A 27,750-nucleotide genomic window follows, 5' to 3' on the forward strand; every position below is an offset into this window, starting at 1 on the left:
TCAGTGAGTTTTATTTAAGGGAAGGAGAGAGAATGTGACCGTGGCTATTTGTTTAAGGTAGAAGAAATGGCAGCATATATGGGAGGGGTGGGGGGCATGGAAAAGATCCAGTAGCAGAAGGCAGAATTGAGGGTGAAGGAGGGAGAGGTGCCGGGGTGACCGCCACGAGTGGGACCTGTCTCTGCCTTTGCTGGGAGCCAGAAGGTAGAATGAATGGGCCCCGAAGCAGAGCGGGCAGTGGTGGGGGCTCCCGGGAATTCTCTTCACCTCTCCCAGTAAGGCAGGAAGCAAGGTCATCCGCTGAGATGAGGATGGGCTAGAGGAGGTCATGGGAAATCTGCCAAGAGAGGAGAAAGTCTGAAATGGGTTTCTAGTAGAGTTAGTAGACCCTGGGACTGGGAGGTCAACACCTTCCCGAAATCACACAACCCACAAGGGCATCAGAGTGGAACCTATTGGCAGCAGGGAACCTTCTGTGTTCCTGAGTCAGGCGCAATGTCCTTTAGAGGTGAGACAAGGATATAGAGGAGACTTCTCCCTAAGAGGTAGACACTGTTATTATCATTTTTTCGATGAGGAAACTGAGGCACAGAGCTGTTAGGAACTTGTCGTGGTCACAACCTGTAAATGGTATAGCCAGGATTTAAACCCAGACACGTCAGATGCCAGAGCCTGTGCCCTTACCTACTAAACTAACCAGGCATTCTCTGGCCTCATACTACCAACCCAGGAAGACTGCTGGGGAGACTGAGGCTCAGAGAGGCTCACTGATTTCCCAAGGTCACACAGCAATCAGTGCTCTTTCCACCTATCTGGATTCATTCTTTTGATCTACAAACACTGAAAGTCCTTCGAGGCACTTTCAGAATCAGGAGAGACAGATGGGACAACAGACCCTGATAGTCCGGTGGGACCAGGACCGTGATGAGGGACTTACATGGGGTCATGGGAGCCCAGAGGGACAACAGGAGGCTCTGGATGGGGCAAGGGAGGAGCCAGGGGAACACTGAGTAGATGATGTTTGAACTGAGCACTGAAAACTGAGGGCTTTCCCACTCAGGAAAGGATGGGGCCTGGAGGTGCCTCGGACAATCCCCGGCATCGGGAACTGTGTAGGCAAAGGCGGTGGGGAGGGCAGGGGCCTGAATGATCCCAGGATGTTCACGATTGGCCTTCAGGTACAGATGGAGAAGGACTGAGGACAATCACTGAGGGTGTGAATGCTGAACAGGGATGGGGCTCCCCTCCCAGTGACTGAAGACCTCATTGGATGGATGCATCATGACCAATTGCACAAAAGTGAAGGGACATCTCCTAGAGCCCTTAAATCTGGATCTGTGCCCTCATTGACAAAGGGGGCAGTAGTTGGGCGAAGGGCCCACTTTCCAGCCGACTGGGTGGGGCTCTTGGCTCTCCTCCTGGGGTTGTGGGTCTCTGTGTGCTCCCAGCCTTGGAGAGACCTGCACACTAGGACCCAGCAGGGTGAGGGCCGCACATGGGTGAAGCAGCATAACTGAAGGAGGCAAGAAGCCCCTCCAAGGGTCCTGTCTCCTCCCCTGACCCAGGGAAGCCCCTCAGGCAGATGGTCTCAGGAGCTCTATTTATCTCAGCTGCCACAGCTCAGAGAGGCAACCCAGGCACCTCAGCCTGACAGTCAAGGCCCTATGAGATCTGGGCCCAGCCATTCTCTCATTCTCCCCTCTGTATCACAGTCAGCCACACTGAACCCTCTTCAGGTTTTACATGAGCCATATTCCCTCTCCTCCACACTTTTGCACATGCTCTTCCCTTTGGCAAGAACACTCGACACAAACCTTAATCTTTGATGACTAACTGCTACTCTCCTTCACATCTTAGTTTATAAACACCTCCTCTGGGAAGCCTTCCTGGATTTCTCCAGGTAGCCCTGGGCTTTCCTGGTCTCACTGTTTTGTTAGTGTCTGCATGGCTGTCTCTCTTACTAGACCCTGAGCCCTGAGGGGTCAGGGGCTGAGTCTGATTCATCACTATGCATCCCCAGCAGCCAGCACAGTAAATGTTTGTGGATGAATGAATAAAGAAATGAATGAGTCCTGCTCTCAGTTCTGTTACTATTGGGTTGGCCAAAAAGTTCGTTCAAGTTTGTCCTTTACATATGGAAAAATCTGAATGAACTTTTTGGCCAACCCAATAGAATAGGGCCTGGCATTAAGTATGTGCTCAATAATTATTTGTTGAATGAAGGAACTTGCTGCACATCCTTGGACAAGTCACTTCCTCCCTCTGAACCTCAGTTTCCTCCTCTGTATTATAAGGGTGCTAGTGTTCCCTCCTTGACTCCCTCACAAGTGAACAAATGGATGTGGGAATTTGCTGATTGCCCCAGGGCAGGGTTTCTCAGCCTCAGCACTATTGACATTTGGGGCTGGATAATTCCTTGTCTTGGGGGCTGTCCTGTGCATGGTAGGACATTTAACAGCATCCCTGGTCTCTACCCAACTAGAGGCCGCACACACCCCCTCCAGCTGTGACAACCAAATTCGTCTCCAGACATTGCCCAATGTCCCCTATGGGGCAAATCAGCCCCAGTTAAGAACCGTTGCCCCAGGGAAAGCTGCCTGTAGGAGAGGGGCTGAGGGAGCAGTAGGGTGTGCCCTGAACATCCTGCCAAGGACAGCGGCCCCTGGGGGTTCAGAGAACAGTGACCTGGTTAGCTGGGCCCCTTCCTTTGTCTGTAGGACCTGTGAAGTCACTCTGGTTCCTCTACCAAAACCAAGGTTCTTTTTGTCCAGTTGGGAGGGGCAGGTGCCCCCAGGGACCTAGCCCTGGATTCTAGCAGCTTCCTGCCTGCCCCTCTTCCAGTTCAGCCTGCCTATTGGGTCACCTGAGAACTCCATAGAGCACCTGTCACTCCCGTGATCTGGAACCTCCACTCTCCACCACTACCCACACCCCTGCCCCACCTCTCAGCTGACATTGGAAACTCTCCTCCAGCTGCCTGGCCTGATTGCCCCAGCTCCCAGGCACAAACTTCCTCCCCACCCAGGCCAGGTGGCCATTGTCCAGAGGACACCAGACACTACTTCCTTTGCTCCGGCCACCTCCCTCTCCTGGGCTGCTCTCTCCTCCTCCTGCTTATCTGAATCCAATCATTTTGGGTTCCAGCATGTTCACTGCCTAGCTGTGTGACGCAGGGCAGACGTCTGCCTTCTCTGAGCCTGTTTCCTCATCTGTAAAACAGGGATGCGGAAGGTGTGATTTGTCTCCCAGGGTAGGTAGGAGAATTAAATAAGATTATTTATTTGTGATAATAATCCTGGAACTTAGTAAATGCTTGATACCTGTTTCTTATGATTATCATGAATCATCAGATGGTTCCTCAGTCTTGCTGAACAGGCTTTCTAGGGCCACATAAAGGAAAGGACATGGTGTGAAAGATATTAGCTCAAGTTCCAGCTCTACTTCCACCCAAAGTGGCAACTTGAGCAAGCCACTTAACTCAGAGAAATCTCCCTGGAGCCTCAGTTTCCTCTTCTGAAAAATGGGTATAGTAATTTGTGCTCCTGGAGCTGCTGTACTGGTCCCATGAGCTAGAAGGTGTGAAAATGTTTTTCGAATGCCCGTACTGTGCAGCTGAGGGCCTGAGAAGGCAGGAGGACTGAGGGGCCAGACTTCTTAAAGCCCTGGCCAGAGGAAAGAGCTGATTGTCCTCGAGAACAAAGAGGCACAAGCCACTCGCTGCCAAGTGAGGGTGCTGGACTTTGGGGTTCCTCTGCTGCTTGGGCCACTGCGGTATGTGGCTGATGGTGGCCAGGAGACAGTTCCTGGGCCCCCCGCAGTCCACGCTCCTTGCCTTTTGACCTGAAGGTCTCAGAGAGGCTTAAATGGATGGAGAACACACCTGGAGACCAGATGGACTGCCTCAGTGCCTGCTTTCTGTTTTTATAAAAGTGTCCCAGGACCTAGAAAAGAGCTCTGACCTGTAAAATTGTGAACCCCAGGGGACGGGATTTGTTTTGCGTCTGTCTGACGAGTCTGTCACCTCTCCTGAGAATAAAGAATGGGTGGAGGGATTGCCAGTCCCCGCACAGGGACTGACTTCTCAGAGGCGGAAAAGGTATTGCCATGTCCCCAGCTGGGTACCTCTCTGGCCTAAAGGCTGTTAACTCCTGTCAGGCCTAGCCCCTGGGAGGACTTGAGAGAGGCCCGAAGACAGGAACTCTGTTCATGAGGAGGTGGACCTCAGCCCACCCTTTGGGGTGTAAAAGCCTCCTAAGCATCAAGCCACACCCTTTGCCTCAGAAGAATGCCAGGCCCTGCCCCTAGCCTCACCCTATGGGCTGTTGGGCCCTGCCCCCTGTGGATCAGGTCCTGCCCCCCCAGCCCTGCCTCTATTGCCAGAACTGACCAATGAACGGCAGACCCTGCCCCTAAGCACACCCAATGAGTGGCAGGTCCTATCTCCGGTAAGTCCCTTGGGCTTCAAGCCTGTGGGTCCACGCCAAGGAGTTAGCCCACAGTGCAGTGAGGACTTCCTCCGTCCTACGGGCCCAATCTCAGAACCACTGAAAGCCCACTTGCCTGCCTCCTAGGGTGTCCTCCCCACTCATCAGTGGCACTGGAAGGGCCCACGTTGCCCTAGTTAGGCTTAAGAGTATGGGGCTGAGCCCTCCTGCCTGCGTGCTAGTCTCCCCACTGGTCCTTCTAACCTCGGTTTCTGCCTGTCGCTGGTCTCCTCAAATCATCCTGGGCACCTGAGACATAAGGCCCAGTTTCCCGTGAGGCACTCAACCACAGCTGCCCACACCTTGGCAATGTGCCCGCTCTGTCCCTCTTGCCCCTCTGCCATAGACACCTGAGTATGACCCACATTCCACAGCCAGTAGGAGTGGCCCCATGTGTGTCTGATTAGATGATTCTTCTCTCCTGAGCTCCCCCTCACACATACTTCCTACATCCCTTCCACCTCCTACCTCTGGATCCCACTGTGGGAACACCCACATTCCACATGGCAGGAGCCTTCTGGTCCGACAGGCTGCGCTGTGACCAGATGACAGGGCGAAACGTTCATACGCTGACTCAGTGTATGAACTTCTTCTCATGGCTCCCCTCTTCTATGTCCCTGGATAGAAAATTGTGTTTGCATTGACCCCTCTAGTCACAGGGCTAATTGTTTCCATACAGCCCTCTGACTTCTAAGAACAGGAAAGAAGAGTGTAAAACTCAAGACTAAATGTATTCCTGACAGAGCTCATGGAATGAGCTTGCTGCAAGTCAATGGCCAGTTTTGTCAGTGGACTGTGAACAGGAGCACAGTTCAGAGACGGGCTGTCACCCCCTGTTAGAGATGATTGCCATCATCGAGGCATTTTACTTCTCTGTGTGTGTGCAGCCAGCAGAGGTGGCTCCAGTAGGAGGTGACGATGCTCCTGCCACGTATAGTCATGCCTCCGCTCCGCCAGATAAGGAAAGCACCAGACAGCCAGCTGGAGGAGTCCGTTCTTTGCTCCAAGGAACTGGTGACAGGATTCCTTCTCCTTTTCTCCCCTCTGCCTTACTCTGCCCTGGAAATGCTCATCCAGGCTAATGAGAGCCAATTCTAGGTTCCTCCTTCAGCTCCCTCAGGGAGGCAAGAGTAAACAGAGTCCTTGACAAGAGTTCATGAGACTTTGAGAGCCAGACCTGCTAAGCCAGTGTGGCCGGCCCAGAACCGGGTGCCCCAGCCTGTGCTGCCTGCCCAAAGACCAACACAAGCGGGGTCAGTTTAATTTGGTGAGCCTTTCTGGAAACATTCTGCATGCCAGGCCGTGTGCTGGGCACTGGGCCCACCAGGGAGGGCCTGGTAGGAGAGTACACAGTCCTTGCCCTCCTGGTGTACATGGGGGTAAGAAATGGGCACAGAAGACTACCCCATGTATCAGGAGAGGGGCACAAACAAAGTTAAGGAATTTCAGAGTAAGGAGTGAGCATACCTGCTGGGCAACCAGGAAGGCTTCCCTGAGGATGGGCCCTGGAACTGAGCCTCATGGGTTGTGATTACAACAAGCAGAGATGAGGCGGTGGAGGGAACAGTCTGGGCGAAGGCTTTGGGCCTGAGTGGGGTGGCGGGTGTTGAGTGAGAGGTAGGCAGGAAGAGAGGGCTGGGGCTGGATTGCCCATGGTCTTGATTAGACCTGGCTCTGCCAGTGTTTGCCTGGTGGCCTGAGACTAGTCACATCTCCTCTCTGGGTCTCAGTTTCCCCATCTGTCAAATGGGAGAGTTGGCCTAGAATCAGTGGTTTTCAACTTTTTCAGACCCATCATCTACTTTTCATAACAAATAATTTGTAATGTCTCAAAGATAGTATGACCTTTTCACAATTTCAAGTATATATACACATATACATATATATGTATATGTGTGTATATACTCTATGATATAAAGGAAAAAAAGAAGGAAATTATGTATAATAAAACATTGTATATGTCAACATGTAGATGCTCACTCACAACCACCCTAGAAAACATAGTGAACGAGTCAGGGGCTCACACCATAGCTAAAATATCATTCTGCCTCAAATGCAGTCTTAAATAGGTAGGTTTTATTGGTCAACAGTGTTCTTCTTAGAGATGTATTTTCCAAAAAAGTGAACAATTCTCAGTGACGTTCCAGACAAAACAAATTCAGTCTTCCCCCAGTTTATATGGTAATTGCATTTCAAAACATTGAGTGTATATTAAAACTGTACAAAAATTATTTCATGTTTATATGTAAAATGGAGTTAAGCTGTAGCTTCAGGTCATTGTGAAGATTTTTCATCCACATGAATATCTGGTGGAGCATCTGAAACTCATCGGTGGAGGCACGGGACCGCCCTGAGCATTTCATACAGGGCATTTAGCATCCCTGGATCCCACCTACTGAGACGACCCAAACACCCGAACAAATTTCCAAAGCACCCCATAGGGTGATTATCCAACCCCCGAATAATCTTTAAGCTCCCTCCCAGCTCTGAAGTTACCCAATTCTGGACCGCATTCAGATTTATTCAACAAATTTTGTGGAGTGCCCACTGTGTGCCTTGCCCCAGGACACCATCAGTGAACCAGCAGCCATAGCTCCTGTCCCCTGCAGCCAGGTTAAAATCTGAAAGGACCTTAGCTGTCACCCTTCCATGTTACAGAGGAGGAAGCTGAGGCCCGGGGAGGGCAGGCTTGTATTCAGATTCAGCATCACACAGCCTCCTGGGGGCCAACCAGAACCTGTCCTCAGGGAGGAACCACAGAGTGGGTCCACCGCCTTCTCTCCACTCATCTTCTCTTCCTCCTCCATCCCTGGCAGTGCCAGCCGCCCTGACCCTGGACCCGGGCACCGCCCACCAGCGCCTCATCCTGTCCGACGACTGCACCATCGTGGCCTACGGCAACCTGCACCCACAGCCGCTGCAGGACTCACCGAAGCGCTTCGATGTGGAGGTGTCGGTGCTGGGCTCTGAGGCCTTCAGTGGCGGCGTCCACTACTGGGAGGTGGTGGTTGCGGAGAAGACCCAGTGGGTGATCGGGCTGGCGCACGAAGCCGCGAGCCGTAAGGGCAGCATCCAGATCCAGCCCAGCCGCGGCTTCTACTGCATCGTCATGCACGACGGCAACCAGTACAGCGCCTGCACCGAGCCCTGGACGCGGCTCAATGTCCGCGACAGGCTCGACAAGGTGGGCGTCTTCCTGGACTACGACCAAGGCCTGCTCATCTTCTATAACGCCGATGACATGTCCTGGCTGTACACCTTCCGCGAGAAGTTCCCCGGCAAGCTCTGCTCCTACTTCAGCCCCGGGCAGAGCCACGCCAATGGCAAGAACGTGCAGCCGCTGCGGATCAACACGGTCCGCATCTAGTGCCGCGGAGGGAGACCGCAGGCCTGAGCATGGCCACCAGCGAGAGCCCTGCCCCGGAGAGCGGAGGCCGGGACTCCAGCCCAGCCGGGCCAACCTGATATCTCAGGCCTGTTGTTTACCCTCGTTTCCCTGTAAAATGGAGGTTTGCTCCACGATTCCGAAGCTCTTCCAGCATTGATGTTCTGTAGCTCTGACCTTACTGGGGATGCAGCTTTGGTCCAAGGGTGTGACGTGGCTTCTCCTCAGGGCAGCCCCTGCCCAACCCTCATGCCCCTCCTCTCAGGGGCAGGGGACTGCGTCCCTATGTCTCCCTCCTGCCCACATGCCCTAAGCTCAGGATGTGTCAGTGGTTGCCAGCAGTTGTCTGCCTGAAAGAGACACAGAACACTCTTATGCTTCCAGGCCTAAGACTTGCCCCTGATCAAGCTAGTGATGGGCCGTTTTAACCTCAATCCCAGCCCACAGTGGACACAGGCGGTAGCTAGTCCCAGGGTTGCCTGAGAACCACCTTCTCCTTCCATCCCTGTACCAAGAGCTTCATGATTTTCCCACTTATCTGTGGGTAGAAATGATGTGGCCTGTGGAAGCCACAGGCACAGGCCGTGTGAGCCCAAGGCACTCATGTCAGAACTTACCAGCCAGGGAAGACTGTCAGTAGTTAAGCCCACATGTTACGGTCACTGTGCCACCACCTTCCTGCCCACAGGTCTTAAGGCCAGATAATGGCACACCCGGACATAGGACAAGCATCACTGGATGGTGGAGGTCCCCAGCAGCTCCAAACAAGGGTCCAGCCAGGCCTCTGTGACCAGGCTAGGGTGTAGCGAGGCTGTGGGGAGCAGTATTTTAGTCAGGCCCTGAGCACTAGGGTGGGTGTCAGCTGGGCCCCCCTCATCAATCGTGGCATCTGTCTCAGTTGGGATCCTGTTGCAGAAAACAAGAGCTGCTTTAGCTTTAGACAAGGATTTATTGCCAGGTCCCTAGTGGCTTTGTAAAATCATTGGAAGGGCTGGAGGAGCAGACTCTGCTGAATTTCCAGGAACAGCTCCCAGCCGCCAAATTCATCACGTCTGTTGAGACCAGGAACACTGCTCCCATCTGCAGGAAGCCCCTGCATCAAGAAGCCGCTGGCTGCAGAACTGCACTCACCCTGCTACTGTCCGCGCCAGTCAGTGGATGTCCTGAGGGCTGCCTCCCCCCATTCAATTCAATTTCCAGATCCAAATGTCTACGGGGTGGGGGCTTCCCTGGTGGCACAGTGGTTGAGAGTCCACCTGCCGATGCAGGGGACACGGGTTCGTGCCCCGGTCCGGGAAGATCCCACATGCCGTGGAGCGGCTGGGCCTGTGAGCCATGGCCGCTGACCCTGCGCGTCTGGAGCTTGTGCTCTGCAACGGGAGAGGCCACAACAGTGAGAGGCCCGCGTACTGCAAAAAAATAAAAAACAAATGTCTATGAGGGATTCTGTGTGGGGAAACTTAAGTCAGATCCAGAACCTGGGCTGCAAGGGAGTCTAGGAAATGTACTTTTCTTCTTTCCAGCCTCATCCATACAAAAAGGCACAATAGAAGAAAGTTAGAATGGTTGTTGAACAAGCCCACCTTCAGTTTTCGCCATCAGAATCCACCTCTAGGCCTTGGCTTTGAAGCAGCAGAGCCTCTAGTTGTCCTGCTCCGTGGCTTTGTCCTTGTCCAGGACAGGAGCCCCAGGAGCGGGCCTGCAGGACCAAGCTGAAATGTCTCCCAGGCCTTAGCTTTTCTTTCTAGTCCTGGGGCCTAGATTCTGAACTTGGCGTCTCTGACCACCCCCATCTCAAAGGAGCCAGACTAGCTGAACTTGGGGGTGCTCCCACCTCACAACTGCTGCCCACTGGGGCCTCCCTTGGGCGGGAGGAATCCTCAGTCTCACCCCAACCATTCAGCTACCAGAATCTGGGCCACCCCCAGCAGTATTTTTATTTTAAATGTTGCCCGTTTTGTGAGTTATGATGAATTTATATTAAATTAAAGTTACAGGCTGTGAGCGGTCAGTTCCATTCATTTTGACACACACAGAGGCCCATCTATCCTGGCGCAGGCAGCATGGCTAAACCACAAAGCAACCCTACCAGGTAGATAGTATTATGCCCATTTTACAGAGGGGGAAAAATGAGGTTCATAGAGAGGACATGACTTGCCTACAGTCCCATGTCCCACACCTGGTAAGTGAGTTTAGAACTGAGTGAGCCCAAGGCACTCACGTCAGAACTTACCAGCCAGGGAAGACTGTCAGTCTTTGCCTGGAGGAGGGCGTGGTGGTAGCCTTGGGAGCAGACAGAGGGGAGATTATGAGACAGTGGCAAGAGCCTAGTCACTGGAACCCCACAGACCTAGGCTTAAATCCAGGCTCCGTCACTGGATGCCTTTAGAGAAATGACTTAACCTCTCTGGACCTCAGTTTTCTCACATGGAAAACGGGGATGATCACACCAATCTCACATAATTTTTGCTCAGCGGCTCTGTCCTCTGGAGGAGAAGCTGCAAAGTGCAGTGCATTTAGGGAGGACCTGCCTCTCACGCCAGCTGCCACCCAGAATCAGTGCCTGGAACTGTGTGGGTTTTCTGAACCTCTGGGCTGGCTCTGCCCCTAAGCAGTCTATCTTCTTCCTTGTGCCTTGTGAGGGGTGTGGGACCACCTAGGCCAGGAAGGTCCCCAGGTCTGCTGTGTTGAAGGAGGTCCATCCCACCTCTGACTCATGGGGAAGCAGGAGACAGGACCCTGCATGTGGACACAAAGGCTGTTCACATTGTAAGTAGAAAGGCCACTGGGACCCCCTGCAGTTGTGCACTGCAGCAGCCTTGGAAACGGGACTCCTGGACCTGGTCTTTGTTCTGTGCTGACTCATTTTGTACCGTGAGGGTCCTTTCCACCGTCTCCTCACCTGCAGAATGAGGGAGGTTATACTGGATGCTCTCTGAGGTGGACCTTCACCTATACAAGGAGGCGGGGAAGGGAAGAGAGGGAACAACCCCAGTCATGATTTGTTTGCAGTTCTAAGAAGAGGGACATGAACAAGGAGGAGGAGGGGCCCTTGGCAAGGGCAGAGGGAGAGGTCTCTGATTGGCTGATGGAGAACACCCCAGTTTACAGAGAAGTTGTAGGAGTTGATACTGGAAATAGAGTATCTCCACCCCCCAGCTCCATGCTCTCAGATCCCTGTGACTCCCCCAAAGCCACACCCCTCTATTTTTGCTCAGTGGATCTGTCCTCTGGAGGAGAAGCACCCCATCCATGCTCCTTCCTTCGCCTTCCCCCACTCAGTCTCAGCACCAGGTCCAAGAAAGGCTGGTCGCTGCCCAGTCTTCACTCCCAGTTTCCAAGTGTCTGGGAGTAACTGTAGGGACCTAATCTGAACACACAACTGGGAACTCTGGGAAATCAGGGTACCTCTAAGAGGTATGAAGTGACCAGAGAAATCCTGAATGAAAGAATCTGGGATTATCAGGCTAATACCAGGAACCCCACATGGAACAGGTAAGCAAAGAGGGGAGGTAAAGGCAGCACAGCATTGGAGAGGAAGGAGGGATCAGGAAAGATCTTCCCCAGGGCAGGAAAGAATTGATAGAATGACAGAAACCCCCATTTGCATCCCTGTTTGTGGTCAGCAAGCAAAGCGCTGGTACTTTTTGCACCTTCTCTAACATCAAGACAAGCCCATGAGGCTGGTATCGTTATCTCAGTGTTTGAGCTGGGAAACACTACTTGCCGGGGAACCCTCAGCCAGTACTCAGCAGAGCTGGAACTCAGACCCAGGCCTGTCCAAAGCTGAAGCCCAGTTCTTCACTTACCTCCCTGGAAATGCCTTTCAACTTCGAGGACCGCTTCAGTGACAGGCAGCAGCCACCAGAACTGTGATCCCCGTGGGATTCAAGATGGGAGCTTAACCCAGGCTGCACACCATTGAATTGTGCAATTGTACCAGGCTCTGCTACCTTAACAAGCCCATATGGGAGCAGAGCTAGTGTTTATTATTTCGATTAAGATTACTTCATCTATTTAATGTAAAGAACTTTTGAAAGATTGGCCTTACTTCCGTTGTCCTTTTTTCATAATAGAAGCCTGTCGAGAATGGTATGCCTGTTGGTGCTAGACTTCTAATATTCAGCAAAGATTTAGTAAAAGGCAGAGCTTTAAATGGGCCTCCTATTTTTTGAAGATCTTGCTCATCATTTTAATTATGAATAATGGAGGCAGAGCCTAAGACTAATATAGCTTTAAAGATTGCTCATGGGGGCTTCCCTGGTGGCACAGTGGTTGAGAGTCCGCCTACCGATGCAGGGGACGTGGGTTCGTGCCCCGGTCCGGGAAGATCCCACATGCCGCGGAGCGGCTGGGCCCGTGAGCCACGGCCGCTGAGCCTGCGCATCCGGAGCCTGTGCTCCGCAACGGGATAAGCCACAACAGTGAGATGCCCACGTACCACAAAAAAAAAAAGAATTACACAATTGTGAGTCAAGTCTCATCTGCAGGCTCCGCCTCACGTACTTCCCAGGTCAGAGGTGGACTCATGAAGGCACTATGTGACCCTGAGCGGGTCCCTCTCCCTTCCTCGACCTCTGTTTCTCCATCTCTATTAGAGAGGGGCTAGGGATCTAGTTAACTGATTGCCAAGGTACTAGCTCTAATGATCCAGGATTCTCTAAGTCTACTGTTGGCCCCAGGGCTTGGCCTGCTTAGCACCTAACAAGGCCATTAGCTCTGGGTCTTTCTCTCTGGGGTGGCAGCAGGCAGCAGGAACAAAAAACAGAGATAAGGTCTCTTTTTTGTGTGTTTTTTTTTTCTTTTTTTTTAAAGTGCAAAGAAAGGATGAATGGTTGGACCTCGAGTCTCTCCTTTGTTCATCTCAGCTACTGGTGTGCAGGAGTTAAACTACAACAGGCTCCTGTAGAAACAGTGAAGTTAAACAGTCTCCCGTTAGCTCAGCTTTGAAAGGGAGAGGGGGAGAGTGCCCAACGTGGGGTGGGGGAAAAGAGAGAGAGAGAGAAGGAGAAGAAGATGGAGAGAGGTAATAAGGTCTCTTGACAGCACAGTCTCAGCTCAGGGGCTCTAGGGATGGGCCTTCCCTCCTGCCAGAGAGGACATCCTGGGAGGCTGACTGCTCACACCTGGGCAGAATTCCTGGCTTCTTCCCCTCCTGCCTGAGTCTTGCCCTGTTCACTATCCTCAAATGCTCCACCAGAATGTCCATCGCAAAGGACCATGTCACAGGCTTAAATGCAGGTGGCCAGGAGTGGTGAGGTCGGGGGAGGGGTGGTGTGCTGGCCAAGGTGCTGAATTGTCATTGGCCACCAGGGCATGATGATTTCTCCTTACTCTGGGACACCTACAATTCTAGCCAGTGTCTCTGGGGAACAAGGGGTGATGAGAAGCAGAGCAGAAATCAGAAGTAGAGGGAGTGAGAGGGGGGAGGGGGAGGGAAGGAGAGAGAAGTAGAGATGCATTCAGGAAGCACAGCCTCCAAAAAATAGCGGGAGGGATACTTTTATTCTGAAATATGCTCATTTTCCTTTGTTTTTCTTTTCTATCTGGATTAAATTATGTGGATTTTTGTTTACCTTAGATAGAGAAAAGAACAGTCTTCCATCTTCTTTCAAAATTTTGACAGTTCTATCATATTTCTATTACAAAATACCCCCCATTCACCCTAGGAATTCAGTGAACTAGGGGAAGAGTGGACACTTTGGACCAGAGGACCAGGGGCTTCCTACTCTGATGTCATGACAAGGGAGGGCCTTTCAAGAGGCTGGAGCCAGGGGCACAAAGCCCAGGCCCTGGTGAGCTCCCCAAAACTGTGGGCCATGATGTGATCGAGTCTGAATGCTGGAGGATTTGGGGCTCCTCCAGCCCAATCCGGAGGCCCAGAGAGAGTTGGTTTCTAGTTCAAGGTCATAGAGCACATGGTTGAGCCAAGGCCAGAACCCAGGTGTCCTGGCTCCCAGTCCCTGAGGAGGGAGAATGGCCAGCTGAGAGGGCCTCCCACCCAGGAAAGAGAAAGGAGCACAGACGGCCAGCTGGGAGGGGGCGGGGGCAGGGCTGAGGTGGGTGGTGCTCGGAGGAGAAGGGGCCCCATACCTAAAAGGTCAGCGGGGTGTACGGGTGCCCTCAGAGTGGTGGCTCTAGCTCCTCGGCAAGGAAGAGGAGCAAAGCAGAGTCAGGAAGTCCTCTCTGGGGTGGAGTTAGCCCAGCTGAGCGTGCTAGCCAGCATCACAGATTCCACGATGGCCGTCATTTCACAGGTAAGAAAACCGAGGCCCAAAAGGAAAGTCACCAGCCCGTGAGGAAGAGCCAGGCCCAGACCCAGGTCTGCAGACTCACAGCCATCGGCTCTTTCCACACAACCTTTAATCTCCCCGCTGTGGATGCTGATGCCTCCTCCCACCCCCTGGGAACCTGGCATCAGAGCAGAAGGAGAAGGGGAGTGGCTTGTGTCCCTGCAGCTCCAGGCACCAACAGTGGGTGCCTTTCTCCATCTTCCTCCCCGAAGGGAATGCAGAATTGGCCTGGGCCTCCATAGCCCCTCCTCCAGGGCAGAGTCAGTCGGTGCCTACCCACACCTTGTACCTCGCTTTCTGGCAGCAGAGCCAGAGCCAGAACCAGCCACAGCAGGGACAAAGCCACCTGGGCAGCTACTGGAGCCACGGGGCGTCACAGGTAAGTGAGGACACTGACCCGAGGGCATCCCCTGATTCCATGGCACTAGTGTCAGCCCCGCTACCCCAGGTGGTCGGGGATTTGGAAATTTTTTCCCCGGAGAAGGGGCTTTCCCTCACTCCCTGTAGGCTGAGCCCCTGGGCCTGCTTCCTCTGCCCACTGCACACCCCAGGCAAAGCCCCTCCATAACTAAGCTACCAGATCTACAAGCCAGGAATGGGGCCCTGGGGCCCAGCAGCTCTCCTCTGCCACTGGGAGAAGGGAAAAGCAGATAAGGGCTCCAGGAGGTCCCAGAAAAAGCAGAGACCAGCTGGAGGTGTGTGCGTCCCACAGATGCAGACTGAGGGTGGAGATCTGGGCAAACCTGCTAAATTGGGAGGGGGCCCTGACTTGGTGCCTGACTCACCAGTGACCCTGGACAGCTCCTGGCACCGCCACCTTATGGGTGCCCACTCCTTGTTGGTTTAACAAGAGAGATGGGTGGCCCTGGGCTATGGGGCAGCCCCCAGTTCTAAGGTTCTAACTTGAGGCAGCCTCATGGAGTTTGTCCAGCAGTGCCCACCCCCTTCACCACCACCCCTTCTTCTTTAAGGGCCTCCCTCTGTCACACTTCTGGAATGCATTCCTCCATCCCTTTCGTTCCTCCAACAAAACTTACCCTCCTGTGTTCCTCGGGGTAACTGACTTATGGTTTGCAATGCCTCCCTCCCTGACCCATGCACATTTATAAGAGAAACCTCTTTTTTAAATATAAATAAATAAATTTATTTATTTATTTATTTATGGCTGCATTGGGTCTGTTGCTGTGTGCGGGCTTTCTCTAGTTGCAGTGAACGGGGGCTGCTCTTCATTGCAGCACGCGGGCTTTTCATTGTGGTATCTTCTCTTGTTGTGGAGCATGGGCTCTAGGCGCGGGCTTCAGTAGTTGTGGCACGTGGGCTCAGTAGTTGTGGCTCGCGGGCTCTAGAGCGCAGGCTCAGTAGTTGTGGCTCACGGGCTTAGTTGCTCTGCGGCATGTGGGATCTTCCTGGACCAGGGCTCCAACCCGTGTCCCCTGCATTGGCAGGTGGATTCTTAACCACTGCGCCTCCAGGGAAGTCCCAGAAACCTCTCTTAAAGAGTAGCTAGTGGTGAGATTTCAGGCACCACACCAAGCAGGTGGGAGAAAGATAATAGTAGGGATAGGAAGGCAGAGGAGAACTCTTACAACTCCACATGGGCAGCACCACAGTAGCTGTTACTGTGTGGACAGAGACCCAGCCAGAAATGACCGTGGCTCCCATGCACCGAACTGATCCAAGTCCTACTCTTGGCCAAGCTTTCAGCCCTCATTCCCCCTCACCAATACCCAGCAGGCTAATGATGACACAACAACTGCCTTTCTGTTTTGGGGGTCTCACGGTGGAGGAGAAAAAAATGGTGCATATAATGTTAGAATCAGAGCACTCAGAATGTTAGGATCCCAAATGGAAAATGTTAAGCAGATTCTGGTCCTTAACACCTCCACTTTTGTAATACCCATCCGCCTTCTAGAATGCCCTTGCCCTCCTTTCCCTTCCTGTTGAAATCTTACTCATCCTTCACGTCCCATTCAAGGTGAAGCTGCCCTGGTCGTTCAGATCCGGCAGAACTCAATGCTCTGGACCCTTGTAGCACTTTGGGTCTTCCACTACCACTAGACCATGAGCATCCCGAAGCAGGGATCATGTTCCCCGGGGACATGGTGCAGAGAGTGTCTCAGAAAATATTTGCTGGCTGGAACTTGTTAGTGCCCAAGCTGGAATCATGAAAGGCACTCCATCTCCAAGTTGGGAGAGAGCTTAGAGGCCAGGGATGGCTCCTCCCTAAAGATGCCCAGGGTGAGCACACTGACCACCCCCAGCCAGACTGTGCACAGAAAGAACCAGGAAGAGCCGGCAAAGACTAGGGACATTGTTTGATTGTTTGTCTTTTTTTTTTCAATTATAAAATAACTTCTGCTTATTGCAAAAAATTCAAATAGACGTAAGACCATAAAACAGAAAGTCCCCTCATCCCACTCCCAGGAGTCAACAGCTGTTTACAGTTTGGTGCAGGTCCTTCCAGGCATTCTTCCTTATGCATAAACAAAAATAGAATTTTCTTTTACAAAAATATGTTCACTCTTTATTTCCTATGAGTTCTGTAAATTCCTACAAATAGAATTTGTTGGTCAAAAGGCTTGCTCATTTGAAACGTGTTGCTTTCCTAAGTAAATTTTTTTCTTATAACATGTTCATCGTAGAAAATTTGGAAAATACAGTCAAGACACACAGAGTAAATATTACCCATCAACCACTGTTCAGAGATAACCACTCTGAACAGCTAGCGTTTGGGTGATAAGGTCTGCAGTTTTTATTTTCCATGTGAGTATTATTTACCAAAATCGAACACACTCTCCTATTGTTCCATAGCCTATTTTTTTCTCCACTTATTTTTTTCCCATGCTGTTAAATAGTCTTCTACAGTATCAGTTTAAAACAGTCAGGTTGTTTGACCTTGAGGGCCCGCCTAGAAGCCTGCTCTTTCTAAGCCCTATTCTGAGTAGGGAGCCTGCTACAACAGTGGGCCAGAACCTGTCGCTCCAGGGTGTAACCTTGGCCTGCCCCTACTTTCAGGAAGGGAAGGCCCAGGAAGGCCTTGAGCACCTGCTGCCTCCACCCCTCCTGAGCGAAGGCCCCAACACCTCACTGATGGGCTCAGAGCCCCCCTGTAACTTCTCCACTGCTGCCCACCGGTGCAGTAAGTAGATACCTGCCTTGCCCTTTCCTCGGCTGCTTTCCTGGACCCTTGGATCCTCCAATCCTGGGGGGTAGGGGACTTGGGTGATCCTGACCTTGAGGTGGAGAAGGGCCTCTGGAATCAAGTGGGGGGTGAGGGGAGGAGTGCCACTTGCCGTTGCACTTCAGCCAGCTCTTCAGCCAGCTTTCCTGCATACTGACCAGATTGGGGGAGGAACAGGGGCAGATGGAGGTGGGGGGAGGATGGGGGAAGGAGCTGAGCCACTTGAAAGTTTTCCAAAGCAAATACCCAATTTCCCAAACCAAGCCCATGCTCTGCCCCAGGAATTTACCAGCCAAATAGTGTGGAATTAAGTGTGATCTTGGACAAGACTCCTCCACTCTGGGGGAAGTTTAGGGGTGGGTCTCAGTCTCCTCACTGACATACCACAAGGTTCCTAAGGCACATTCCCAGCTCTGAAATTCTGTAACCCAGTTCGAACCCATGTTTCCAAATGCTCTCTTTTCTCTCCAAGCCCCTGAACAGCCCCTGAAGCCTCCAGCACCCTTATGATTTGTTAAATCTAATTGCACGCCAGACCTTGAGGGATCATTAACAGAATGCATGTTATTAGGGGTCATCTCGTTTAATCCTTACAACAAGCCTGAGAGGAGGTACCATTTTATTCCCATTTTACAGATGAGAACACTAAGTCCAGAGAGTTAAGATGATTTTCCAATTAAGTGGTAAAGCTCAGATTTGAATCCAGGGCTGTGTGACTCCCAAACCCATACTTGTTATTATCCTCCCATACCCATACCACTGTGATGTGTGCAGGGATCATTCTTCCCTAGCTACAGTTGAGGAAACTGAGGCCAGAGAGGGGAGGTGAATTCCTCAAGGTCACACAGCATGTTCATGGCAGAGCTAGGTGAATCCAGGCTTTGTGCCTCCCAGCCCACCCTCACCTCCTACATAGCACTGACCAGTTTTCACAGAGGGAAGCTAGTGAACGAGAAACAGCCCTTGGACTGGAGTCAAATGCCCAGAACTGATTGGGGGTGGGGCAGTCAGGTGGGGAAGGCCATGTTTGTTCAGCCCAGCCTGGGTCCACCCTCCCCCAGCTCCATCCAGGAAGTGTTGACTTTGGGCAGGTCCCCAAGGAGAAAAGGTAGCATTACCTGTGGGTGGGGGAGGGCTGGGCCAGAGGAGCCCCATCCCCGCTCTCCTCCTAGAGAGTCCCACTGTCCTCTCCACTCCCTCACTCTCCCATTCAATCACTTACCTAACAAATCCCTACTGAGTGCCTACGATGTGCTAGCACTGAGATGAGCAAGGACAGGTGCATCTCAGGTCTCCAGCAAAGAGCCATCAGTGACCAGGCAGTCACAGCACACGTGCGGAGGGCTGGGCTGGAACAATAAGGGAGGTGCAGGAACTCAGAGAAGAGGGGCCTGCTGCAGGAGGTACCACAGAAGCTGAAACCTACAGCATGAGTAACAGCTGGGGAAAGTGTTCCAGGAAGAGGGAACAGCATGTGCTAGGGATAGGAGTCCGGAAATGAGGTCATGTGGTTAAGGGTTGAATATGAGGCAAAGGGGCAGCCCCTGCATCTCACCTTCTCCATCTGGTAAATGGGAATAGCATCTTGCCAACCTGTATAAGTCAAGGTACATGAAGCACCTGGTGTTATTAGCATCCCTTCTCTCCCTTTTAGTCCACAAACACGTACCAAGCAACAAGTGCCAAACACTGGGGAAAAGTACTTTTGGCTACTTGTCTCCGGTCACTCAATCTTTGCCTCCAAGCCTGTTCTTGCTCTGTACCATGCCTCCTCCAGACCTGGGAGCCCAGTATTGTGTGGGTCACAGCTACTGAGGGCAGGGGCACAGCCTACCCCTGGGGAGCAGTCTACTACCACTGCCCTGACGCCTCCATCCCTTCGGCCAGACGTGGGTGGCTTGCAGGCTGCAGCGATCATCATCCCAACCCTGGTCTCCTCGTCTGCTCTGCTGGTCATAAGCTGCATCTTATGGAAGACCTGCCGTCGGTGGTCTCGGGTCACCCACCCCAGCCTGCCATCCACATGAGGGTCCCAGGTAACTCACTCAAGGACCATAAGGACAATGAGGTTCTATTTCAGCTTTATTCTTTGCCTTCCTTAAGAGGAGAAACTCTCCTTACTCTTTTGAGGCAACAAGGGATGATGTGCTGAGCTGGAAGAAGCCTCACAGAGGCCACAACCACGTGTGGGGCCTTATAGTCTCCTGTACCCTTGTCCAGGTTCTGCTGGAAATTACTCATCAAACTCTCAGGTCAAGGAACTGTGGCCTTTGTTAACTATGAGACCAAGGCTACCCTTGGCCACATGCTGCCCCCCTAGTTCCCTGCGATGCCCGCTGCCTCGTGGGGCCTCCACAGGGAACCAGACCAAGGAGCAGGAAGTCCTCCTCCAGGGACTGGATGAGAGCACTCCCGTTTTCACCCAGTTGGGGTGTGGCTTATCATATTATCCAAGGCTTGCAGTCCTTAGAACTTTCCACTTCTCATATTTTTAAACACTCCCATCACCAGTGCTTTCCTGAGGTCATGGTGTTTCAGCTTATTACATGGTTCTTAGGGGGAACACAGCCCTAAGGCCCCTGACAGGCAAGGCTTGGATGGCATGGAAATTGCCTGATCCCTGGACCCCTGCCCGGCCTGGAGCCTCCTCTCTCCCTGTCTACCGCCTGAGCCCTGGGATTCAGAGGAGCAACAAAGTGAGGAAATGGGTTTCATGCAGCTAACACAAAAGCCCAGAATTCTCACCACTGCCCTAAGATCTCAGGATATCTGCTCTGTCTGCCAGCCACAGGTTCACGGCTTCTTCCATTCATCCAGTGACACTCAGGTGTGTACCATGTGCCGGGCATGCCAGGTGCTGGGTTTATAACAACAAATGAGACCCAGACTAATAATCTAGTGGCCGTAACAGAACAATGACAACAGAGTATGAGAAGCGCTTGGATGGGGTACAGAAGTCTGGGGGAGCATAAAGAAGAGACCACTAACTAGCCAGGGGAGGAGGGTTAAGGAAAGTTTCCAAGAAGTGGCATCTAAACTGACAACTGAAGGATGACTAGGTGCTTGCTGGAAGGAAGGTGGGAAAGGACAGTACCGGCAGAGGGAACAGAAAGTACAAGGTAAGGTGCTGGCAAACTATGGACCACTGTCTAGCTTTATAAATAAAGTTTTATTGAGATATAATCATGTCTATTCACTTACATATTGTCTCTGACTGCTTTTGCTCTACACAGCAGAGTGGAATAGTTGTCAAAGAGACGCTATGGCTCACAAAGCATAAAGCATTTACTATCTGGCCCTTGACAGAAAAAGCTTGCTGACTCCTAGAGGTTAGAGTGCTTATACTGCCTTTTAGGAACATAGTAGCTGGAGGGTTGAGGGTGGGAACTGTGCAGTAGTCAGCTCACAATGAGTCCTTCTTTCCTCAGCCACAGTGGATTGATCCAGGAGTAGACACACCTGATTTAAACTGATCTAATCAGATTCTCTCTTCCTAGGAATTTGAAATGTGGATTGTGAGACCCGGAAAAGGAGCTGAGTTACATCAAGGTCTGTGAACCTCTGCTGCTGAGGCCCTTAGAGCTGCCCTGCTCCTTTCCAGACCCATTCATCAATAATCCCTTTGAATCTGAAGCCCCTTGCAATCAATTCCCCAAACTTTTAATTTTCATTTCTTTCAGTTTCTGTTCATTTTAATGAAAAAACTTTAACTAAAATTAACATAGTGCAGAGAGATGAAACCGGTGGGGTATACAGTCAGCATGGTCCACTACATGTATAATATGAGCCACACATGTACTTTTACATTTTCTAGTAGCTACATTTTAAAAAGTAAAAAAGAAATTGGTGAAATTAATTTTAATAATATTTTATTTCACCCAATATAGGCAAATATTATCATTTCAGTATATAGTCAATATTTTAAAATCACTAATGTGATGCTTTACATTCTTCTCTTTGAACTATGTCTTTGAAATCTGGGGTGTATTTTACATTTATGGCACATCTCAAATCAGACTAGCCACATTCTGAGTACTCCATAGCCACATGAGGCTGGGGGCTAACATAATGGACAGCACAGATTAGAACCTTCAAGGCAGCAAAGGACCTGCTAAGAAGTCCTGGCTTCATTCTGAAAGCAGTGGGCATCCCCTGAAGAGATTCAAGCCAGGAAGTAACATGATAAGATATAGATAGATAGATGATAGATAGATAGATAGATAGATAGATAGATAGATAGATAGATATAGATAGATATAGATAGATAGATAATTTTAGGAAGATCACTCTAACTTCCACTTAAAGAATGGACTGGACAGGAATTGAGGCTAGAGTTAGGGAGATCGGCTAGGAGGAGTTGAAGAGAGAGGAGAGGTAAAGATTATGATGATAGACTGGCAGCAGCAGCAGGAATATTAAGATACAGTTAAACTCAAGAGAGGCTTAGGAGGCAGGAGCAACATGTCTCATCCTCATTGCTGCCCCTACACACTAAATCTACTTCCCACCTGCACATCTTTGTGTATCTCCTCCCCATCACTCCATCCCACATATCTTCCTCATTTCCTCTCTGGCGACCAAAGAGGCAAATCCTCCCCAATCTTTAAGGCATAGTCCAGGGTAGTTATGCATACACAGTGGTCCACAGTAGGAGATCAATTCACAAATGTTTCTTTCCTCCCTCAATGAAGTCTTCTCTGAATGCTCCTGCCCACACCTCACCTCCAATCCTGAAGTATGAAAGACAGGAATATTGGCCCAATCTAGGGTAAGCTGGAGGTCCTGTCCTGAGAAGTTTCTGGCAACTCTAAGAGGAGCTTTCAGCTTCATGGGTGAAGGTGGAAAGTTATATTTAACCAGAGTTGTGGTTTTGCTAAGAGAGTACACATACAACAAATGAAAAAGAGGCAAGGAAGTAGAGGGTGAATGCAAGGGAGTGATGATAAAGATTAACCATGGAATTTCAGCTGGCATGGGAAACTCTAACTGCTATTCACAAATATTCAAGTTCTCCAACCCCACCGCTTGCTTCTGGACTTTGGGTAGAAATGCACTTTCCAGTCCACTTGAGGCTAGGTATGGCCATGTGACTGGTTCTGGCCAATCAGATTACAGATTCTAGATGGAGCAGTTAATTGCCAACATGACCCTCCAGAGTTCTCTTTTCCTTCTCCCATAGTGACCAACATTATTAGAGATGGTGGCTTTTCCATCACCCTGGGTTTCTGACTATGAAAAGCAGAGCCTTCTGTTGACCCACGATGTTCAAGTTGTGCAAGAAAGAAAGAAATCTTTCTTCGTTGTATTAAAGCTTAAAATGTAAGCCTTAAATATAAGCCTGAAATATTGGGAGTATTTGTTACTGCAGCAGTACCTAGCCTATCCTGACTGATATAACTGGAGGAGAGGACATTAACAGGGAGAGAGAGAACGCAAAATGTAGGATTAATAGATTTCACTTCCTGCCATGGAAGGATTGATGGGGTCAGAACAGGAGGGGGAATAGTTGGAAAGACATGGGGTATTGTTTAGAACATTAGATTCATGATAAGGTCTAGGGTATGACCATGAAGTGAGTGCCTGAGGTACAGAGAGGACAAGATCTCTGAAGCAAGGAACTGAGAGAACAATGTTGGATCATCTCTGTGTATACTGAAATCGTCAAAGATTAAGACAGAAGCAATGTTGGAGAGAGCAAGAACCAGAAGCCAAAAATCTTGTTTCTCTTTCTGCAATGAAGATAGGAATGCCATGAAGGCAGAGACTTTTGTGCTCACTTTTACATCCCCAGTGCCTGGGATAGTGCCTGGTTCAGAGAAGGCACTTAATACATATTTGCTGAATGAATGACCGGATGAAGGGGAGAGTAGTATACCATACACTTTGACAAGAAAACCTAATTCAGGGAAGAGAGTTCCTTCCAGTTCTTACTCCCTTGATTCTATTTTTCTGCAGTACTTTTTCCCCAGACCACAGTGACTCTTCTCTTTGTCCAACCTAGAGTCTGCTTGTTGATCTATCTTGTTGTTGCCAGAAATCTCAAGGAGCTACTTTTTAAACTCATCCCCAGTGGTCTGCATGCTGGCAACTCTAGCTAGCACCACCCCCCCGTGTTAGCAAACACTGGTGTTGCTCTCTCCTCTGCCTCCTCCATCATTCCCACATCCAGTTCCATTGCCAAATGTCTTTCCTTTGTTTCCAGACCTATCTCAAATCCGTTCCCTGCTCTTTACCCCCACAGCTGCTGCCCCAATCCAGATTCTCATCATCTCTTCCCTGACCTAGAACAAGTGTCCCCTCCTAATCCCCCCCGATTTCTCTTTGCTTCTAAGCCCTCTCTAATAGCTAGTTAACTATTGCTGCATTAAAATTACCTTAAATTTTTGTTAAAAATTAAAACCACAAATATTTATTACCTCAAAGTTTCTGTGGGTCAGGAATCTGGGCATGGCTTAGGGGTGCCTCTGGCTCAGGGTCTCTCACATGGCTGCCACCAAGTGTTGGCCAGGGCTACAGTCATGCCAACGCTCACCTGGAGGAGGATCTACCTCCAAGCTCACTTAGGTGGCTATTAGAAGTCCTCAAGTCCTTGCTAGTGGACAGAAACATCAGTTCCTGGGCACCGAAATCTCTCCATAGGGCAGCTTGCAACATGGCAGATGTCTTCCCTAAGAGCACGTGAGCAAGAAAGAGAAGGTGCCAAAGACAGAAGTTACGGTCTTTCTGTAATCTAATCTCAGAAATGGTAACCCATCACTTCTAACATATTCTATTCATTAGAATGGAATCAATAAGCCCAGTCCATACTCAAGGAGAGAGAATCATATCAGTATGTGACCACTATGGTTTGGGATCACTGGGGACATCTTAGAGCCTGCCTACCACAACCTCATCACTGCCTCCTAGTGAGCCACCTGAAGTGCAAAGCTGATCTCTTCTCTCCCTTTCTCAGAAACTTCTGTTAACTTGCTCATACTAGGACATAACCCTTTCATAATATTCCTCAATCACTATTTCATTCTCATCTTCCATCCTGTACTCCAGTTCCTAAGAAATAGCTCTGAATTATCGCACTTCTATCCCTTTACACACCACTTCCCTGGTGTGGAATGCTTCCCTCCACCTCCCCAGACTTTTCTACCTGGCCAACTCCTACTCACCCATCAAGGTTTCTGCTTCCATCCATTGCTTCTGCAAAGTCCATCCTAACTTCTAGCAGGCAGTTACGTCTATCCCTAATCAGACTTCCCTTGGCACCCTGTGCTTTCCACTAACACACCACTTAGCACACCAAATTATAATGATCTCCACTTGGATCTCAAAGTCGACATGTTCAGAAGTTCGTTTCTGCTGATTTTTATATCAATGAAATTTAGCAGGAGATGGATCTTGCAGCCTCGCCATCTTCAATGGAGATGTATAGAACTAGTTATAGAATCTCACCATCTTAACTGGCATTATTAAATGCCCAGAGAGCAGTCATTTGGTAATAGTGTCCTACTAAATAAATACATGTGCTGCTCTAAAGGCAATTCTGGTCCCCACAGGCTTCCATAGGAAGAGGGCTGGGTGAGTATGACTGAGAGATTCTTCCAGCGTAGGCAGAGATGCTTCCCAACCTGCCTCCACTAGTTACTATCTATTCTAGACAAGTTACATCATATCTAAGCCTCAGTTTCCTAATTTATAAATGGAAATAACCTAAGTGGTTCCTATGGTGACCACAGATCAGCTGCTATTCTGAGCACTTTAAATATGTTAATTTATTTAATCCTTAGAATTAGGATATGCGGTAGGTGTACTACTCCATTTTACAGATGTAGAAACTGTGGCACAAAAAACACAGGTAATAACTGGCAGAGCCAGGATTCCAACACAGGCACTGAGGAGTCGGAGTCTGTGTCATAATATCCACTTCACAGGTTAGTGCGGATTAAACGAAAAAGTGCGAATCAAGGTCAAGGGCAGGGCATGGCACACAGTGAGTACTCTTTATTATTTTAAAACGTGAAACACCTTGGCCTGCAAGAATTCTTTCAAAGCCCATGATTTTCTGCGTGAATTCATCGGGTGTCTCCTGTAGGGAATGAAATGGATGAGTGGGGAGGACTCCGGGGACGAGCCTCCCAATACCGATACAGCTCTCTGTCTCCGTTACTCAGGGATGCTCCTACTTTGTAAGGGGAAGCAGAAGTAGCTGGTGGGCAAAAGCCCAGTTCCGGTGTTACTGCGGGCCTTTCTAGCCGGGCAGGGGCACGGTAACCCCCTTGCCTGCCTCCTGCGTGCCAACAGGACCCCTTGCTCGTGGGGGCCCGCCCTCGGCGAAGGTTTGATTTTTCCACTGGTGGAGGCTGCGGGCGGCGTCTGTCCGTCCTTCAGCCAACGGACTCGGCTGTCTCTTCTCGCTGTTTGGTAAAGTCCTCCTCCGCTCTAGCAGAGGGCGCCAGAAGACGGGCCTCGAAGCCTGGGAGGCTCTCTGACACGGAAGTGACGTCACGCCGCCGGAAATCCGCGTCCGCTGGGACTCCGGGGTGTGACGGGTAGTTGAAGCGGCTGAAAGCCGAGCGTGTAAGGTTACGTTAGGAGGTGTTTAAGGGCATTGTTTCCACGCCGGTTAGGCTCGGAGGCTCAGATGAGAAAAGTGAGCTCCTGGAGACAGGGGCTTGTTCATATTCACCCAGCGAGAACCTCTCCCGAGACCAGCGCGCTTCGCACACGACTCCTTTTAGCGGAGGAACGGCCTTGGGGTGGTTTGCTCCGCCTGAGGAGTCCCTGAGGCAAGTGTCACAGGAATACCCGCATTGCACAGATGGGGTAAACGAACCCAGAGAGAGACAGGGACTTGCAGGGTAGGGTTGCCGGATTTAGCAGCTAAACTGCAGGACGCCCAGTTAAAGTTGAAGTTCAGGGGAACAACAGTGTTTTAGTATAAGGATACCCCTAATAGTCATGGGCCATACGTTTACTGAAAAAGTAGCTGTCGCTTTCTGAATTCAGATTTAACTGGGCGTCCCATATTTTGTATGGCAATCCTACCTCACGGTCACCCAGCTGAGTGGAAGAGCAGAAAGAGCTTTTGAGACATCCTGTATGCCTCCCCACCTAAGGCTCACTAGTGTGTGGACCCATGCCCCTTCTGGGTGTAACCCTGGCTCGTTCCAGTTAGTGGCCTGCCCTTCGCAGGATCTAGGCTGCTGTTCAGGAGCTGAGGAGAAGGGGTCAGATACCCCTGCCTCGAGGTTCAGGGGTAACCCCCCCCCCGCCACCATCCTCCAAAACTAGTTTATTCGAAGACACTAAGCACTTACTCTGTGCTAAGCACAAACCCAGGCTCCGGATGACATTGGCAAGTAGGAGAAATATTCCCTCTCTTTGTGGAATTAACAGATTTGCGGGGAGACGAGTAGAAAGATTACATTACGATCAACAGTTCTTTAATATGGGTAAGTGCAGCACGCTGTGAAAGCACAGAGGTGCAATATCCAGGCAGAGAGTAAGAGAAAAGGGAGATACGCAAGCTGAGGCTTGAAAGGTTCATTCAGCTTATTTGTTGAATATTTGTTTGTGGGCAGTGCTTTAGGCACTAGGAACACGGCAGTAAACAAACATATCTCTGCCCTTAAGAGCCTAAGTCTAAGTAAAATGCATGTCAGATGATGAGCTGTGGGGTGCAGGAGTAAAAGGTGAGGCTACGGAGGGGATCATGGGACACTGGGGTGCGAGTATCACAGTTTTAAAGAGCATGGTGAGGAGGGCCTCACTGAGAAGGTAACGTGAGCAGAGATCTGAAGGTGTGAGGGGGAAAGATCATGGAGCTATTTGGGGTTATAAGGAAATGTGCCTGGTGTGTTAGAGGAACACAAAGAGAAGCATGATGTACTGCCTCCAGTATGATAGCTTTCTCAGGGATTTTCAGTGACAACTTTGACAGTGTGTTTCTTGCCTTCAATACTGCCTTTAGAATCTAATTTCTGTAAAATGTGACTCCACATAATTAGCTGGGGGGGCCACTTTAAATAGGGTGTACAGAAAAGGCCTTTCTGAGAAGGTGACATTTAACGTGAGCCCTTTAAGATAAGGATGAATCAGCCCTGGAGAAGCTGGAAGAAGAGCTATTTAGGCAGAGGGAACAGCAAGGGCAAAGGTCTGGAAGCAGGAAAGAACTCAGTAGACGTGAGGAACTGAAAAGAGGCCAGTAGGCCGGTGCATGGTGAGAAGAGTGGCAGGAGATGAGGTTGGAAAGTGGACGGAGAGCTCAGGCAATTTAACTTTCATTGGCATCACAGTAGGAATCCACCGGAGGATTTTCAGCAGAGGATTGACAAGATCGGATTCGTGTTTCAAAAAGATCCCTCTGACTGTTAGGAGCCTATATCAGATATTTTGTAGGTTAAGTTTACACGGGCT

The 27,750-nt window shown here is 50.5% G+C and overlaps 1 protein-coding gene across 2 annotated transcripts in view; it reads left to right on the forward strand.

The window, feature by feature from the left end:
- The window catches only part of TRIM62 (tripartite motif containing 62), a 31,362-nt gene extending 22,276 nt beyond the window's left edge, over positions 1–9,086 (forward strand). For both annotated transcript variants that reach the window (XM_060142715.1, XM_060142714.1), the window contains exon 6: positions 7,301–9,086. In XM_060142715.1, coding sequence (XP_059998698.1) covers positions 7,301–7,851 — 551 coding nt within the window. In that variant the 3' untranslated portion in view covers positions 7,852–9,086. The remainder of the gene's footprint in view (positions 1–7,300) is intronic.
- Positions 9,087–27,750: the final 18,664 nt, after the last annotated feature.

The sequence above is a fragment of the Lagenorhynchus albirostris genome, chromosome 2 (assembly GCF_949774975.1).
Source record: "Lagenorhynchus albirostris chromosome 2, mLagAlb1.1, whole genome shotgun sequence".
Lineage (NCBI taxonomy): Eukaryota > Metazoa > Chordata > Mammalia > Artiodactyla > Delphinidae > Lagenorhynchus > Lagenorhynchus albirostris.